General features: G+C 37.7%; 1 protein-coding gene across 1 annotated transcript in view; it reads right to left on the bottom strand.

Annotated features, from left to right (window-relative positions):
- THSD7A (thrombospondin type 1 domain containing 7A) overlaps positions 1-14069 on the bottom strand; it is a 294355-nt gene that overhangs the window by 109220 nt on the left and 171066 nt on the right. Inside the window, exons 5-6 of the mRNA XM_054191500.1 lie at positions 3445-3693; positions 1676-1857 (exon numbers count right to left, since the gene is read on the bottom strand). Of these exons, the coding sequence (XP_054047475.1) occupies positions 1676-1857; positions 3445-3693 (431 nt within the window). The remainder of the gene's footprint in view (positions 1-1675; positions 1858-3444; positions 3694-14069) is intronic.

Here is a 14069-nt window from a genome sequence, read left to right as displayed (position 1 = left end):
GCGTTTCCCTGCAGCTAAAACTGGTAGGTGTCTCCCTTGTCTTCTTCCAATCCTCAACTCATGGTTTTCAAATGGTATTCGTTTTTATAGGCATTGATTTACTTGTTCCTAGGAGGGTCTGGGGAGCAGCTCTTGCCTACACGGAATCCAAGGTGGGAGGGGAGAGAGAGGGAGGATGAGTGGAGAAGCAGCTCTTCTGAAAATCTGTCCCCTAACGTGGAAACACCCCAGAGCTCCTTTTTAAACTAAGACCCACTTCACCCCTAGTTTGAGCTCTTGAAAAATTGTTCTCATGTTTATGCATTCAAAGACCAGTTACATTTTAATCAGCTTTTCCGGGGCCTGCAGAGATTACCTCCTGATGGGCTCCGCGTATTCCTGTCACAGTCTGATAAGGGCAGATTTCACACCCGCCTAAGCCGGCGAGACTTCACAGCCTACCAAAATCCTAATCATCATTCTGAACAGTAAGCTGCCACTGATTTTATTGTTACCTCTCCTTAGCTGGGAGGTTTTACTCCTTTACTCTGAGGCAGGGGCATCTAAACTTTGTTCGGCAGAGGCGATTTACTAAAAGCCCTTGAGTGGAAGCTGATTTGCATTAAACAAAGAGGCTTGAAAGCTTCTTCTTTAATAAATACAGATGTGGGGCCCACAGAGCACACAAGTCACACCCTACTGATCCAAGCAGTCATGCTGAAATGGATGTCGGCATTAATATTCCCCACAAACTGTACTTCTACAGCAAGTTTCAGAGTACCTTTAACCCACAGCAGAAACCTCATTAGCCGGCAGTTTGGTCAGCTCTGCTCTAACTGTTGTATTACATGACATGTATAATATGTCGTTTCTCCTGAAGTATGTGGCTGTATTTATTTATTTTTTAATAATGATGTGTGTTTGTATGAAACAGCGACAGAAGAGGATAAAATTTAATTAACAAGCTAAATGCATTTAGCTTAATTCACTAATTACCAAAACTATAGTGCTGCATTAGTATGCAGAAGTAGACGTAATGTAAAATACTCAAGTGTTGTGCTTAAGAATGTATATTACCAAATGAATTAAAGATTTGTCTCCTAAGCTATTTTCTCTTTTTTTAAGAAGCTGTACAAGTTGTAACAGTGACAAGGAATAATCTCTTTACTCTTTCAGTTAGGAAAACAAACCCATGACATTATATTGCCTTGAACTCCTGAAAGCCACTTAAGAACTTGACCAAATCGAGAAAAGGAGGAAAAAAAAAGAATCAATTCCCTGAGAATGAAATCTAGTCATATTTTTGCATATTTCTATATTGAGCTTACATGCCAGAACTGACATATTCCATCTGCATACCAAACTGCACAGGTTCATCACCCAGCTGAAGGATACATAGGAAATTCACATTAGAGGAAGGAACCGAATCTAGGATTTCTGACCCACCTTCTCATGCACTTTCTTCTTGAGAGACGTCCTTTGCATAAGACAATATTTTTCAGTAGATATTAAGAAATAGTCATTTGTAGCTAGGAAACTGCTACTGCAATTAAGTATTTTCGTCTGAAGTAGAAAATAACAGTAAGCTGCAAGGTAAGAAGGCATTCATGCCAGAAGACAATGGCTGTCAATGAGCTCTGGAATGCTGAAGTGCACTGATGTCACAGTAATTCAATTGCGAGCAAATCAAATTTACCTTCTTTTTCCTTGAGGGTATTTAAATAGGAGAGGAGATTTTCATTAGCTTGCACACAGTACATTTCCCGGGTTTGAACGCCACCTCCGCACAGCGCAGTCTGATTTCCCCGCCTCTTGTCCTGTTGGCTAAGGAGAGGATCAACACGGCATTCTGTCCACTCTGTGGTCCGCCAACCATACCTGGATCAAATTTGGTTAATTGGGTCTTTAGAAATCATGAAGCCATTCTACACAGCATTAAATTATACAAGCTGAAACACCTTAATACCTTTATTTATTTTCTAAAAGGCACGAGCCCCACAATTTCTTGTACACAGAGGCGCGTTAAGTCTGATATTTAATGTGGGTGGAAACTTTTCCTCTATTATTTCACTTCTGAAATCATTATTTTTTGGGGGAAGATCTTTTCTGTTCAATTCCTGAAATATACTGTGTGTGTATAATTTATTGGGGGGATGAAAAACCTGGTATACAGAGACATATAGCCTATGTTCAGGTAAGCTAACTTTCAAGATTGTGACTCTCGGCATTTGTTTGTAGCTAGACAATTTATATGAACCAAAGCCAAAATATCAAAGAAATGTGCACACTGAGAAACATAAGAGCCAGAAAAGGAGAGGGAAAAAAACCCACAACAAACCAACTCCAAAAAAACAAACCCAAAAGCTGCTTGTTCACCTTTGATAAGAAAGACAGTGGTTTCTCCTGAATATCAAGATAAAGCTATAATTGTATATTTTTATTATTACTTCAGAAAAACCTTTCAGTAAGTTCCTTTTTCACTGTCAAGAGGAAGATGGCTCTGCAGTACTGAAGCGTCCCTGCTGGGTACTGATGAATGATGAGAGGCTGTGAGCTTCCTAATCAGTGAATGCACAGGAAGGAAGATCTGTGTCTCCCAGTTAAAACCCCAATCGGAATTACGAACTGCAAGAAATGCCACAGAATTCTCTACCCAGTGAATACTTTAAGGCTGAATCAAACAAACTGCTTCCCAATGTGGCTGGAGATGGGGAAAGACGACATTTCAACTCTTAAATGAAAAATATGTACTGCAGTCAAAGATGCTTAACATCAAATGACATTTCCCCAAACCCTCTTCTCAGTCCGATAAAGAAAAAGCACAGTTGGGACTTTAATATTAATCTCGATTACTTGATAAGGATTACAGGAATCTCTTGAATCCTAAAGTGCTTGCTGTCATTTCTCCTAAAGTTTAAGGAGGGATAATTTATTCACTGTCACTGTGAGCCTCTCCCACTTTCCATTTGGGGCCCAGTCCTGCCTTTGTTGTGCCGAATACAAGTCTCACTAAAAAAGTCTGGTTGCTAAACAGATGTTTATCACCTCTTTCCTATGGTCAGAATTTTATCTGCAAACAGACAAGTACTTTAGAAAGCAATGATTCTGGCGGAAATGTTATGTAGGGGAAAGATCACCAACAAATTAACACAATTAATTTACTTTTGTCTTAACAGAACCTGCATACACAGAAATGATCTTTTTAAAAGTTAACACTAATGAAAAAATATGTATTTGTTATTTTTCCTGTATTTAGAGGAGGAAGTGATTTCACTATAATAGCATCTACTTGCAGGCTTCAGGCTTTTAAGAAGAGCACTAAATAAGCAAGGCACTGAAAAAAAAACCCAAACCAAACCTATTATTTCTTTAATAATCATTTGATTGATATTCCGTCACCAGCCCTGTACGCTTAATTGAAATTCTTCATTTTAGTATAGGGAGAACTGAAATGAACCAACTCACGTAATGCACGGTGCCACACCATCTCCTTGAGAAACACACTGCTCTGTTTCTTCTAATTGCGGGCATTCACTTTCACTGCCAATAGGGAGCTGTTTAATGGTCCGTGATCTTGTACGATTCCCTTTAGGGGTTGTCATGTCAAAGCAGGTTTTGGAGCAGGGGGTCCATTCCGACCACTCTGACACCTGGCACTCCTTCGTGATCACACAGGACTGGAACGTAATGGGCAACTTGTCTTGTTTGCAGAAGCTGTAATAAGAGAGCATTACAATTTTCAGCACACAGATTCACAGACATGAACAGAAAAGTGATGTCCATTGCAACATGCAAAGTCAGTAAATATTTGTAAAGCTGTTAAGTTCCAGCCCACGTGTATTTGATCCCAAAAAGTCAGCCAAAAGGGCTTTGGGTTAAAGTGACTCAAACCAGACACCTAAGATTTGCTATCGTTAGAAGTGACAAGTATTGCCACATATGTGACCAAAATTAAAATACAAATCTTCATACGTATTTAGAAGTACAAAAGAGGAAATAAATCAATTTTTCACTGCTTATCTTTTATTTTTAGGCATACTCAATTATTTCCCTTGTAACAAAAAGGAAGTGAAGAATCAATAACAGAGATGGCTATCCAATGTTTTTGAAGAGAACCAAGTGCTCAGTGTCATCTTCTCCTCTTTTCCAGACTACAAACTGCAATGTCAAATATATTGAATACTTGGCCACTAATAATTTGCTTTGTAAACAGCTGGTATGTTGCCACAGTGATGCCTCATGGTCTAAAAGGGGAACGATCTCTCCCTTAAAATAGAGCCTTCCCTGCTACCATGAATCCATAGCCTTAATCTCCTGTTCATCATTTAATTTCCATTCTCCATCTGATTTTTCTGACAACCTATGTAATATGTGAATGAAGCAGATTTTCTCCCTCTAAATGTGTCTGCCTTTTTAAACATTATATTCTACCTAGAAACTAAATTTTCTATTTTAAAGCTTGATTCACAATAGGAAAATGAGCAATAGAGAAGTTAAACTACAATTAAAGTGAACATAACTTTAACTCCTTAATTATAATTACAACATAAATATATTTATCATGTCTGCTTTGAAAAAAAATTCTGGCTTCTGAAGTAGTTAAACAGCCAGGAAAAAGATTTATTGGGACTGCAGATGGCACAACGAGATGCTCTGTTCGGTACCAGTCCCACAAACAACACAACAAAGGCTCATTTTTTCCCTTATAATACAATGCAAAATAATACAGAATAATGAACATTTACAACAATTTTGTTGCTGTACAAAATTTTACCCTACCCATATATCCAACATGATGTTGAACTGCTATTAACAAATTTTTGTAATACTAGAAGTAGGGATGCTTTTTGAGACTAATAAGAGATTTAAAAACACAATAAATGAAGCTATTTCTTCTATACACAAGAGGCGGAGCAATTCTACATCTTGCTAAAAGAAGATCCTGGTTGTGGAGACAGACAGTGTCAGCAGGTTCAGAAAGAAGTTGGATGAATTTGCGGGAATGGGTCTATATATGGATACTAAAATGACTAGGCAGCGGTATACTGACCAACATCCCTAATACATTGACTTTGGATACTGGAGAAATACAAAGGGAATGGACTGCAAAAGGCAGCCAGGCCTCATATTCTAGGTCTTTAAATAGCATCTGAGACACTACTGGGCTTAACAGACCGTAGGGGATTCCTCAGTAGGGGATTTCTCATGTTCTTATTATGTGAAAGGTGGTGGTTGGGAGAAAATCCTAACACATAACAAACAACATTTATTCTGCTTAAGAACAGAAAATACACCTTGTCTGGGGGAAAAGACACTCAAAGCTTTTGAGAAAATTCTTTAATAATGGACTTTTTTCACCTTCATGTAGCCCCATCCAGCACAGGATGTCAGTACTGTCAAATTAAATATAGCAGTTTCTGTACCTTTGACAAAACATATAGATTCATTTATCCCACAAAGACACACATTTTAATGACTAGAGAAAAGATCTATTCCTTATGGATTCTAACATGGTCAGTATTTGCAAATCCTGCTAGGGAACAGATGACATATCATCACCTTCCAAGTTCCTTTCCGATGTGACTCCTTTGAGAGCAGACAAAAACAACCTCTTCACTCATATTACGATGGGGCTGAGGTTAATTATAGACACATACTGCCAGGGAACATGCACAAAATTGTCACCACAAAGTAGCTTTGGTGCAGAGTGAAGAGATCAATTAATAAATAATAGGTTTTTCATCTGCTTCAAAATTTCTTTGGGAGAAGTGTTACAGGAGAAAGACTAATACTCATTCTCAGAAGTTGTTTTACTAAATAAATAATCTTTCTTCACTGAAGCTATCTCCAACCTGCCTGTATCCCCTAACTGTCATGAACCCTAAAGATGTCCCCAGCTGTGACTGGCTGCGATTCCTACATAGCTTCATGCAGAGATCGCTTCCTTCCCTGATAAGGGAAACCTCCACTGCAACACAAAGGGTTCAGGTTCTTTAGGATGATTGATGCCTAGGAGAAATGAGAACTTGAGCTGCAACTGAGCTCAAAAATAACGGACTTACCAGTTTTTTAAAAAATAACATTCTGAGCTAGTTAAATTCAAAAGGATTTTTTGTCACAGGTTTTCTGAACAAAGTGGAAAAAATTGACAAAATTGAGCCAGTGTACTGAGAAAAAAAAAGTTTTCCCATAACCATAATTGAAAAAAAAACCAAACACTAACAGAGAGTTGCCAATCAGCTCCCCTTAAAAATTAAGGCCAGCCCTGCAAGTTAATTATATTTACTAATTTTTAAATTATATACTCTCTTCCTGAAAGATAACTAAAGAATCCGGGTACTTTTCAGATTCTGAGTGCTAGTAGAGTTCACTCTACTAGCTAGTAGAATTCACAAAGTATTCAACATAGGCATTACTGCAACTGGACATAACAAATTTTCATTTCACAGATCCTTAAACTGTAATTGCTAAATATGCAAAAAGACCACCTGAAGTTTCTTGCTTTTCACTACCCCTGTAATCTTGAATGACATGACGCTGAAGTCCCTCTCTGGATCATGACACAAAATGTTTCTAAAATTTCGGCCTAGATTTGTTCAGAGGACTCAACTGAAGAGTTGTTTGGTCAATGACATAGATTCAGCAGGCTAGTATCTTACACTGCATGATCATTTTATTTATGAAAACCTGTTATTAATATAGCTTATATAATTAGAATAGTAATTTTATCTTGTTTGTTATTATTTTCATATTCAGGTATGAAGAGGACCCAAACAGAATTGTACCACGTTACTAATCCTGTTGTTTATTTATGATCCTTGATAGAAGAAAAGCAATAGAGTTAAAGCATGCCTAACTTCAAATATTTACTTATAAAATTGATGAATTTTAAATCAAATATAAAACAATTAAGCTCTTAAATTCTTGTAACCAGAACATAAATATTACTAGGGAGACAAACAAGAGGCAAAGTGAATTATCCATTTATTTTCTTGCTTACTTCTTAAAACCATGCACCACTTGCAGTATTGCATATGTATTGACACGTAACTGATATTGGTGTGAGTCACCAGCAAACAGTCTCTTCACTGTTGTACATACTGTCATACTATTTTTGTGAGAGGGCAGAGACAGTTACAATTAGCAAACGAAATGTCAGACAAGCAAATCAGCTGCTGTTTCTTCTTTTAACACTTGGTTTTCTTTGAACAAGTGAGAGAAACTGTGAGAGCTAATTGCAAATGACCATTATCAAGAGTTTTCCTTCATGACACTGCCCTTTGAATGTATTCACTGTACTTTTCTTTGAGCCAAACCACTAGAAGTTCTGCATCAAACATCTCCATGCTCTGTGTACTTTCAGTAACACCCAAACATATGCTATATGCAAAGTTAGGCTTCAAAAAGCCCAAGGAGTGCACAAATAAGTCCTCACTATCAACCCACAGAGTTGTGTCCAGATAGTTGCTTGGGAAGCTCAAAGAAAAGTACATGAATTGCATTAAAAAGCTGTTATAAATCAACAGAGCAGACTGGATACAAGAAGAGGTAGCACAGGGGTAACGTAAAGTCTGCAGGAACTTGCTCTCGATCCAGTGAATACATTCAAAGGACAGTGTCCTAAGGGCAGGGAAGAGGTCATGATGCAATTTGAAGGAAGATTTGAGAAAGTACCATTTCAGACAATAAATAGATATCGTGGGGAACTGAAGCTTACGATATATAAGCATGTAGATGACATAGTGGAAAGAGAAAGCAAAAGACATATAAGCACACAGATGACATAGCAGAAAGAGAAGGCAATCCAAGAAAAACAAAACATCACAGGGGATGAATGAGTCCTATTGCTATTAAGCTAACATCAAACCTATTCCTGACCTGAAAAACTTAAATTAGATAAATGAACTAAAGAAAAAGCCAGTGCTGTTTCAAAGGGCAAAATACAGAACATAATTGCTGCTCAACCTCTTTTGGAGATGTGTGGTCAGGAATTTGTGTCTACTCACGTTCCATAGGCTCATTTTTGCTCTTACAGCTATAAATAAAAACTAAACATTGCTTTGGATAGGAAGGTTTCCCCTAGGGATTTCAAAGTCATTTTGTGGGATAATTAAGGCTACAGACACATAGAGAGTGAAGCTTGAGGCCTAAACCTGGAGCAAATTGCACTGTAGTACCTGTGTACAAATGAGCAAGCTGTGTAGTTGAAAGCAGTCTCTTCATCGGAAGATAAGCTTTTCAATGTGTGATAAAGTTAGATTAGTCAAGAGGTAAAACAATTCTTTCTGAGGTATCCTAAATTTCTATTAGAGAGTGAATCGTGCTTTTGCAATATTTAAAAATCAGGACAACTTGATTTTATATACCAGTGACCTGCTTGAGTGTCTGTAATCTCAGTCTCAAAATTTAAGTTGTATAGAAAAGTCATGGAAGAGACCGTTGGAATCTCCTCCTCTATAAGCTCACCTGATCTCTAAATTTAATGCAGAATGAATAGGACAAACAAATAGGTTTTAAGCAAGGCAGTAGGACTTGCTATGCAAGTAAGTGAAGCTATGCATAACTTGTAGAGCTAAGAGATTTTCTACTTTTGCTGGTGTTTCCTCCATAATATATTGGACTGATAACTATAAAGAAGAGTTAATGAGAAAAGACCAACAGCAGCATGAAAATGGCTGAGTGGTTCTAACTAATAATCCATGCAGTCTGACACCTGCCTTGGCAGTAGCAAATGGAGGGCAAAAATGGAAAGAACAGCAAGTATTCGGTCACTCTTTTCCAACATACCCTCTGGTTTTCCAGCAAACTGTGGCTTAAAGACTTGTGATCACAACTTGTACCTTTGCACTGAAGAGCCCTTTACAGAGTTTTCTTTCATGAATTAGTCTAAACACTTTCTGAACCCAGACAAGATTTTGGCATCTACATCATTCTGGAAACAATGAGTTACACACTTTTTTACCCACCAATAACAGTAAATAGGTAATTTTGCTTTAAAATTGCTCTGTTAATTTAATTTTCTGGCTTCAGGCTTTGCATAGCTGTACTCTATTCACTTTCTCTGTATCCTTTGTGAGTTTAGAGACTTCTATAAGCTCCCTCCTTGACTATCTCTTTGTTAGGTACAAGAGTTCTCTTTCACTTAGTTCCATTTTATTTGAACATTGCTATGTCCTGCAATTACAGACCCTTTCTACTGCATGTACAACCCTGAGATGTAAAACTGGCCTGGATTTGAGGGCTGTTCAAGATTCATTCTGAGGACACTCCCAAAATATCTGCACATTACTATATCTAGACAATTTATAAGTTAATGTAAATAAGAGTCCACATATCCAACGTATTAAGGGGAGACACATTCAATTTGGTGCTTTTCCCAATACAGCTGCTCTTCGTGTTCAAATGCAACAGAGCTCCAATGTGAGGTTTGTAATTTAAATCTAAAATTGTACAGTGGAGAATATATCCTCTACAATAAATTAAATTCATTCACCCAGTGCTGATATTTAACAAGAACTGCTATTTACTGGTTTTACCTATAGTGTAAAGTAATAGAGCCTGATTGACAAGGTTAATGCAAGCCAAATAGTCCCTTCAATAATTTTTGTCTGCACTATTTTGCTATATTTTCTCTATTGCTTCACTGTCACCAACTTCCAGCTTTGGTTTTCTTAAAGTTTTGCAGCTATTATTCATTATTTTCATTCACTGTATACATTCTCCTGTAATTCTGATATATTTATTTTTTCTCTGATTTCCCATTTGACTACGTGCAGAGATTTCCATTCTTCTGAAATGAATAACATGGCTACGGTTCAGGAGGGAGACTGAGACATAAACTTTTGGCACTCATGGGAAACAAAAAGCCATGGGTTAGAGCTGGACTGAAAGGACTTAAGTAGAATTTTACCTGGAAATTGAAAACTGTGATCTTTCAAGCCTGGATCAGTATTTGATGTGGTAGCAGATTATGTCCACAGGCTCTTTGCTCCTGTGGCTCTAAAGTTTCCTGTAGGTGCACCTACAGGTCTGCCCAGCCTGCTCCAGTCCTGCCACGGCTGACCTACCCTCAATCCTGGTGTGGAAAGCGGACACTCCAATGTCTTATATACGCTCATGAGAGCTTAGCACAGCAGGCATTATTAAGAGACACTCAACAGACATCCACATTGTCAGACACCACATGAAAGACCAAGGAAAAAATGGTCTTCTCTCTCCCCTTGCCTCTCTCATACTACATAGTATCACAGGGATTAGATATCACGTGCCCTTTGTGATCATGAAGGGCTGTGGGGTCAGAATCCGCTCTGTCTGCTGAGGAGTTCAACCCCGGCACCTTTGGGGAAGGAACTTTACCATTCTCTTTGAAGAAGGCTACTCCATTTTCATCAAAAAATACAAGCTCTTCTTGTATTCCGAAGAAAACCCCAACAATATAACATAATGATGTTTTCAACACCCAAGATTGAACGAATTAATTAAAAACTTGAGAGGACTGAAGAAGACATAACCAAAAACTAGGCTAACGGCCTCGAAGAAACCCATGCTGAGTATGATACGAGGAGGTTCAGCAGTTCAGCAGAAAAAGGGAGTCGCTTCTGAAAGTTTCAGATCAAAGCACAATCAACACATGAAATCCAGAATCCTTTAACAGGTTTTTAAGTGGCTTCATCTAAATAATAACGAAGAAAAGCAAAGACTATCTTGAAGATAAAAGAGCAGAATAATTTAACCATTTCCTGGCCTTGAATGTCCTGCACAGCATCAGGCTTCTCCCACAACCAGCTGTATCATCAGGAAACATGAGAGTCTCTCTTGAATTCTTGCTGATCTCGTGAGACATTACGTCACTGAATACCATTAACAAAACGGTTTTCAGTCTTTTCCACTGCCACAAGATGAAAACTATTGATATGCAAGCCCATTTGACCAAACTTGTCTGCAGAAGGACTTGGAACAGTGACAAATTGCTCAGAGAACAGCAAAAACTAGATGTTAGTTTAGCACTTGAAAGCCAAAATTACACACACAAACACAAGTACACAGAAGCAGGCTTCTAGAGGCTGCATTTTTGACTGAAGGACAGAGTAAAACTAGGGGAAGCTTTTGGAAAAGAATCAGAAAGCAATTTTGTGATTCAAAAAAATAACAATTAAAAACCCCACCAAAACAAACAACTAAACTGGACTGTGTCCTTCCAAGACATCCTACAGCCATGAATGAACACCGATCTAACTCCCAAAAAAATCCTTAAAACAATAAAAAAATTAAAGCACGATTTGAATACAAGCATATTTTACTTTTCTGAGTAAAGAGAATCTCAGTGGATTGCTCTAAGTTTGCCTAAGTCTCAGTAGACTGCTAAAAGAAACAAGAGACTGTAATGAACACTTTCCAAAGACTGCATCTGCTTCTTGTAACTGTAACCTCACAGTAAAGGAGTAAAACATGTACCACACCACTCATTAGCATCGCATCCTAGAAATGCTCAGGCTTACACTGCTGGGAAATCTGACTACCCACGGGCAGTCCCACAGCCTAGATCCTCACACCTCTGACAAGGACTACCTCGCAGAAATAATCTGGCCAGGTCAGAAGGTCAAACCAACCTTTGAAATTTATGTACCCCTGTGTCTAATTTTCTACAGCAACCTTGAATGATCACTCTACTGGTCAGGAGGCCTGTGGAAATCCAGTAATATTCATGCTTAATATTAACCTTTTGTGTTATTTAGGACTAAATCCAGATCCTAATATTGCATGTGTAGGGTCTCCTCCTTGCCCTTTATCTGGCCACCGTGGAACCTTAAAAGATGCTCTGTATGAGTAATAGGGATTTTGAAGTTAATGTACGGAGACAGGAATCAAGCACAATGTCCCAGTGTTTTGCAACAAGCTATTTATCGTCTATGCGGTTTTCTCCTTAGACTTCATACAGCCTGTTGGATGCATTAACCTCTAAAGCAAACAATCAAATCAACTCTATACCATTCTTGGATCAAAGATATGGCTGGATTTTGAAAGAGACTGAGATAAACTCTTTGGTATAAAGAAAAAAATAATAGTTTATTTTCTCAAAAATAAAATTAAACAAACAAAAAAATCTGCTTAATGAACAAGTCCTAGACAGCGGGAATAGTAGAAAGGTGATTTAAATCCAGAGTTTAGATAACTCCCATGAGTTATTCTGAAGATAGGAAATGTAATTTGTAAAGTCTGAATATAATTGGTAAAATCTCTTCCTCCTTGAGAGTTACAGTTTACGGTTGGTACACACTTGCTTCTTTAAAGAAGTTAGTGAAAACACAGTGCCTGTATTTTTTCCTAGTGGCAAATGTAATGAGTATCCCTCATGGCATAGTCCTGATTCATTTTCCCTACAGCTGCGCTGTTTAATATCGGTTGTATTGTACATTGTTCTGAGAAACTGTTAGTACCTCACAGTATAACGGGCTGTTATAATCACACAAACAATGAGGTCAGTTTTATTCATTTACAATCCAAGTACTGTCCACCTAAGTGCTTTTCACAAGACTACTTTCCCATGATCCTTTCACAACTTTAATTAATGCTGCCAAAGATGCACAGCCAAAACAGTTTTGAAAAAACCAAAACCACTCAGGCTTTCTCCATTACAGGAGAAAAGAAAACAGAGATTAAAACTACTATGTGAAGGAAAAATACACTGGCTAATACCAGCAAAACAACAAGAGGTTCTACTACACCTAAACACGTGTCAACAACAGCAGCTGTGGGGCTGTTGCAGATACTGTGAGTGTCCAAGGAGATGAGAACGCAGAAGTGTTTAGGGAGAGGTATTATCTTTCACAGTCCAATGACACAGTGGCGTGTATGCACATCCCATGCTATAGATAATTTTAAAATTGGTAGAGCAGGTTATTTGGCAATAGTCTACATAGAAGACTTATCAAAGCCTTTGCGGGGGGATTTCCCTTTGTCAGAGGAAACTTTTGTTACATAGCATTAATCAGCACTTACTTTGACCCTTAACTAACAGATTCATGGAGTTATCGGCAAAGAAAAAATAAACACAATGCAAAACTTCATTAATAAACAATATTGAAGTTAAAATTAAAAAAAAATATATTATTGAAAATTATATTGTTAATATTTATTGTGTTTCAGGTATTATTTTAGATTTGTTCTCTGCATTGACACTTAGCTTTGAAAATATCACCAGTTTCATTTCAGTCTCCAACATTTGGAAAAAGCTGTCAATATTAAGAGGTATGCTGGACACTATTTTCAGTGGGACCACTGAAAGTTAGGCACTGAAGTGCCCAACTCTGCCATTCTGGGGATCTGCAAATGAAGCAGAACTCTGTGACTTCCCATCCTGTGCAGTCCCTCACTCCTTGGGGGACAGTATCTCCCAGGAGGATGCTCAGTTCACGTGCTCTACCATAACTTTAGAGAGCTCATCAAGAAAACATGGGCATACACTATGCCCCAGATTATGCTAAGCAGTCACATAATAGAAAAAAATCAAAAACCAAAACCCAAACTCTAAACAAGTAATACACTCCAGTTTGTTCCTTATGGGACTATCTCCAGAGTATGATATGATACCAATATAAAGATGTCAAAATTTAGAAAATTATTGCTTGAATTGTATTTATTTAGTTATGTTGAAGTCAATTAACATAAAAATTCTCTGACAACAAGGCAGAAAAAGTACATAAAAGTGTACCATAGGAGAATTGTTGTTAAAGCTCTCAGTGCCTAATTCCATTTACCACTGTGCATCTTGATCTCTTAGAAAATTACTGCTAGAAATTCAACATAGCATTCATTCATAGAATTCATTTCTTCATTCATAGGATTTATGGCCACAAGAGATTATCAGAACATGTAGTTTGACCCTCATTACATTACAAGCTATTATATTTTGCTAAGGAAGACCAATTACATGTATTTGAATAAAAATTTTATTCCAGAAAGGCATCCAATCTTGATGCTTTGCACAGAAATACATGAATGCCATACACCTGAATGACAGAACAACTGTTCACTACGTGAAAAGAGTTAAAATACGGCATGGAAAAAGAAATGGTTCCTTGCTGTTGTTT

This window comes from Rissa tridactyla, chromosome 2 (genome assembly GCF_028500815.1).
Source record: "Rissa tridactyla isolate bRisTri1 chromosome 2, bRisTri1.patW.cur.20221130, whole genome shotgun sequence".
Taxonomy (NCBI): domain Eukaryota; kingdom Metazoa; phylum Chordata; class Aves; order Charadriiformes; family Laridae; genus Rissa; species Rissa tridactyla.
Note: the sequence above shows the minus strand (reverse complement) of the source record. Positions and strands in the feature narration are given on the sequence as shown.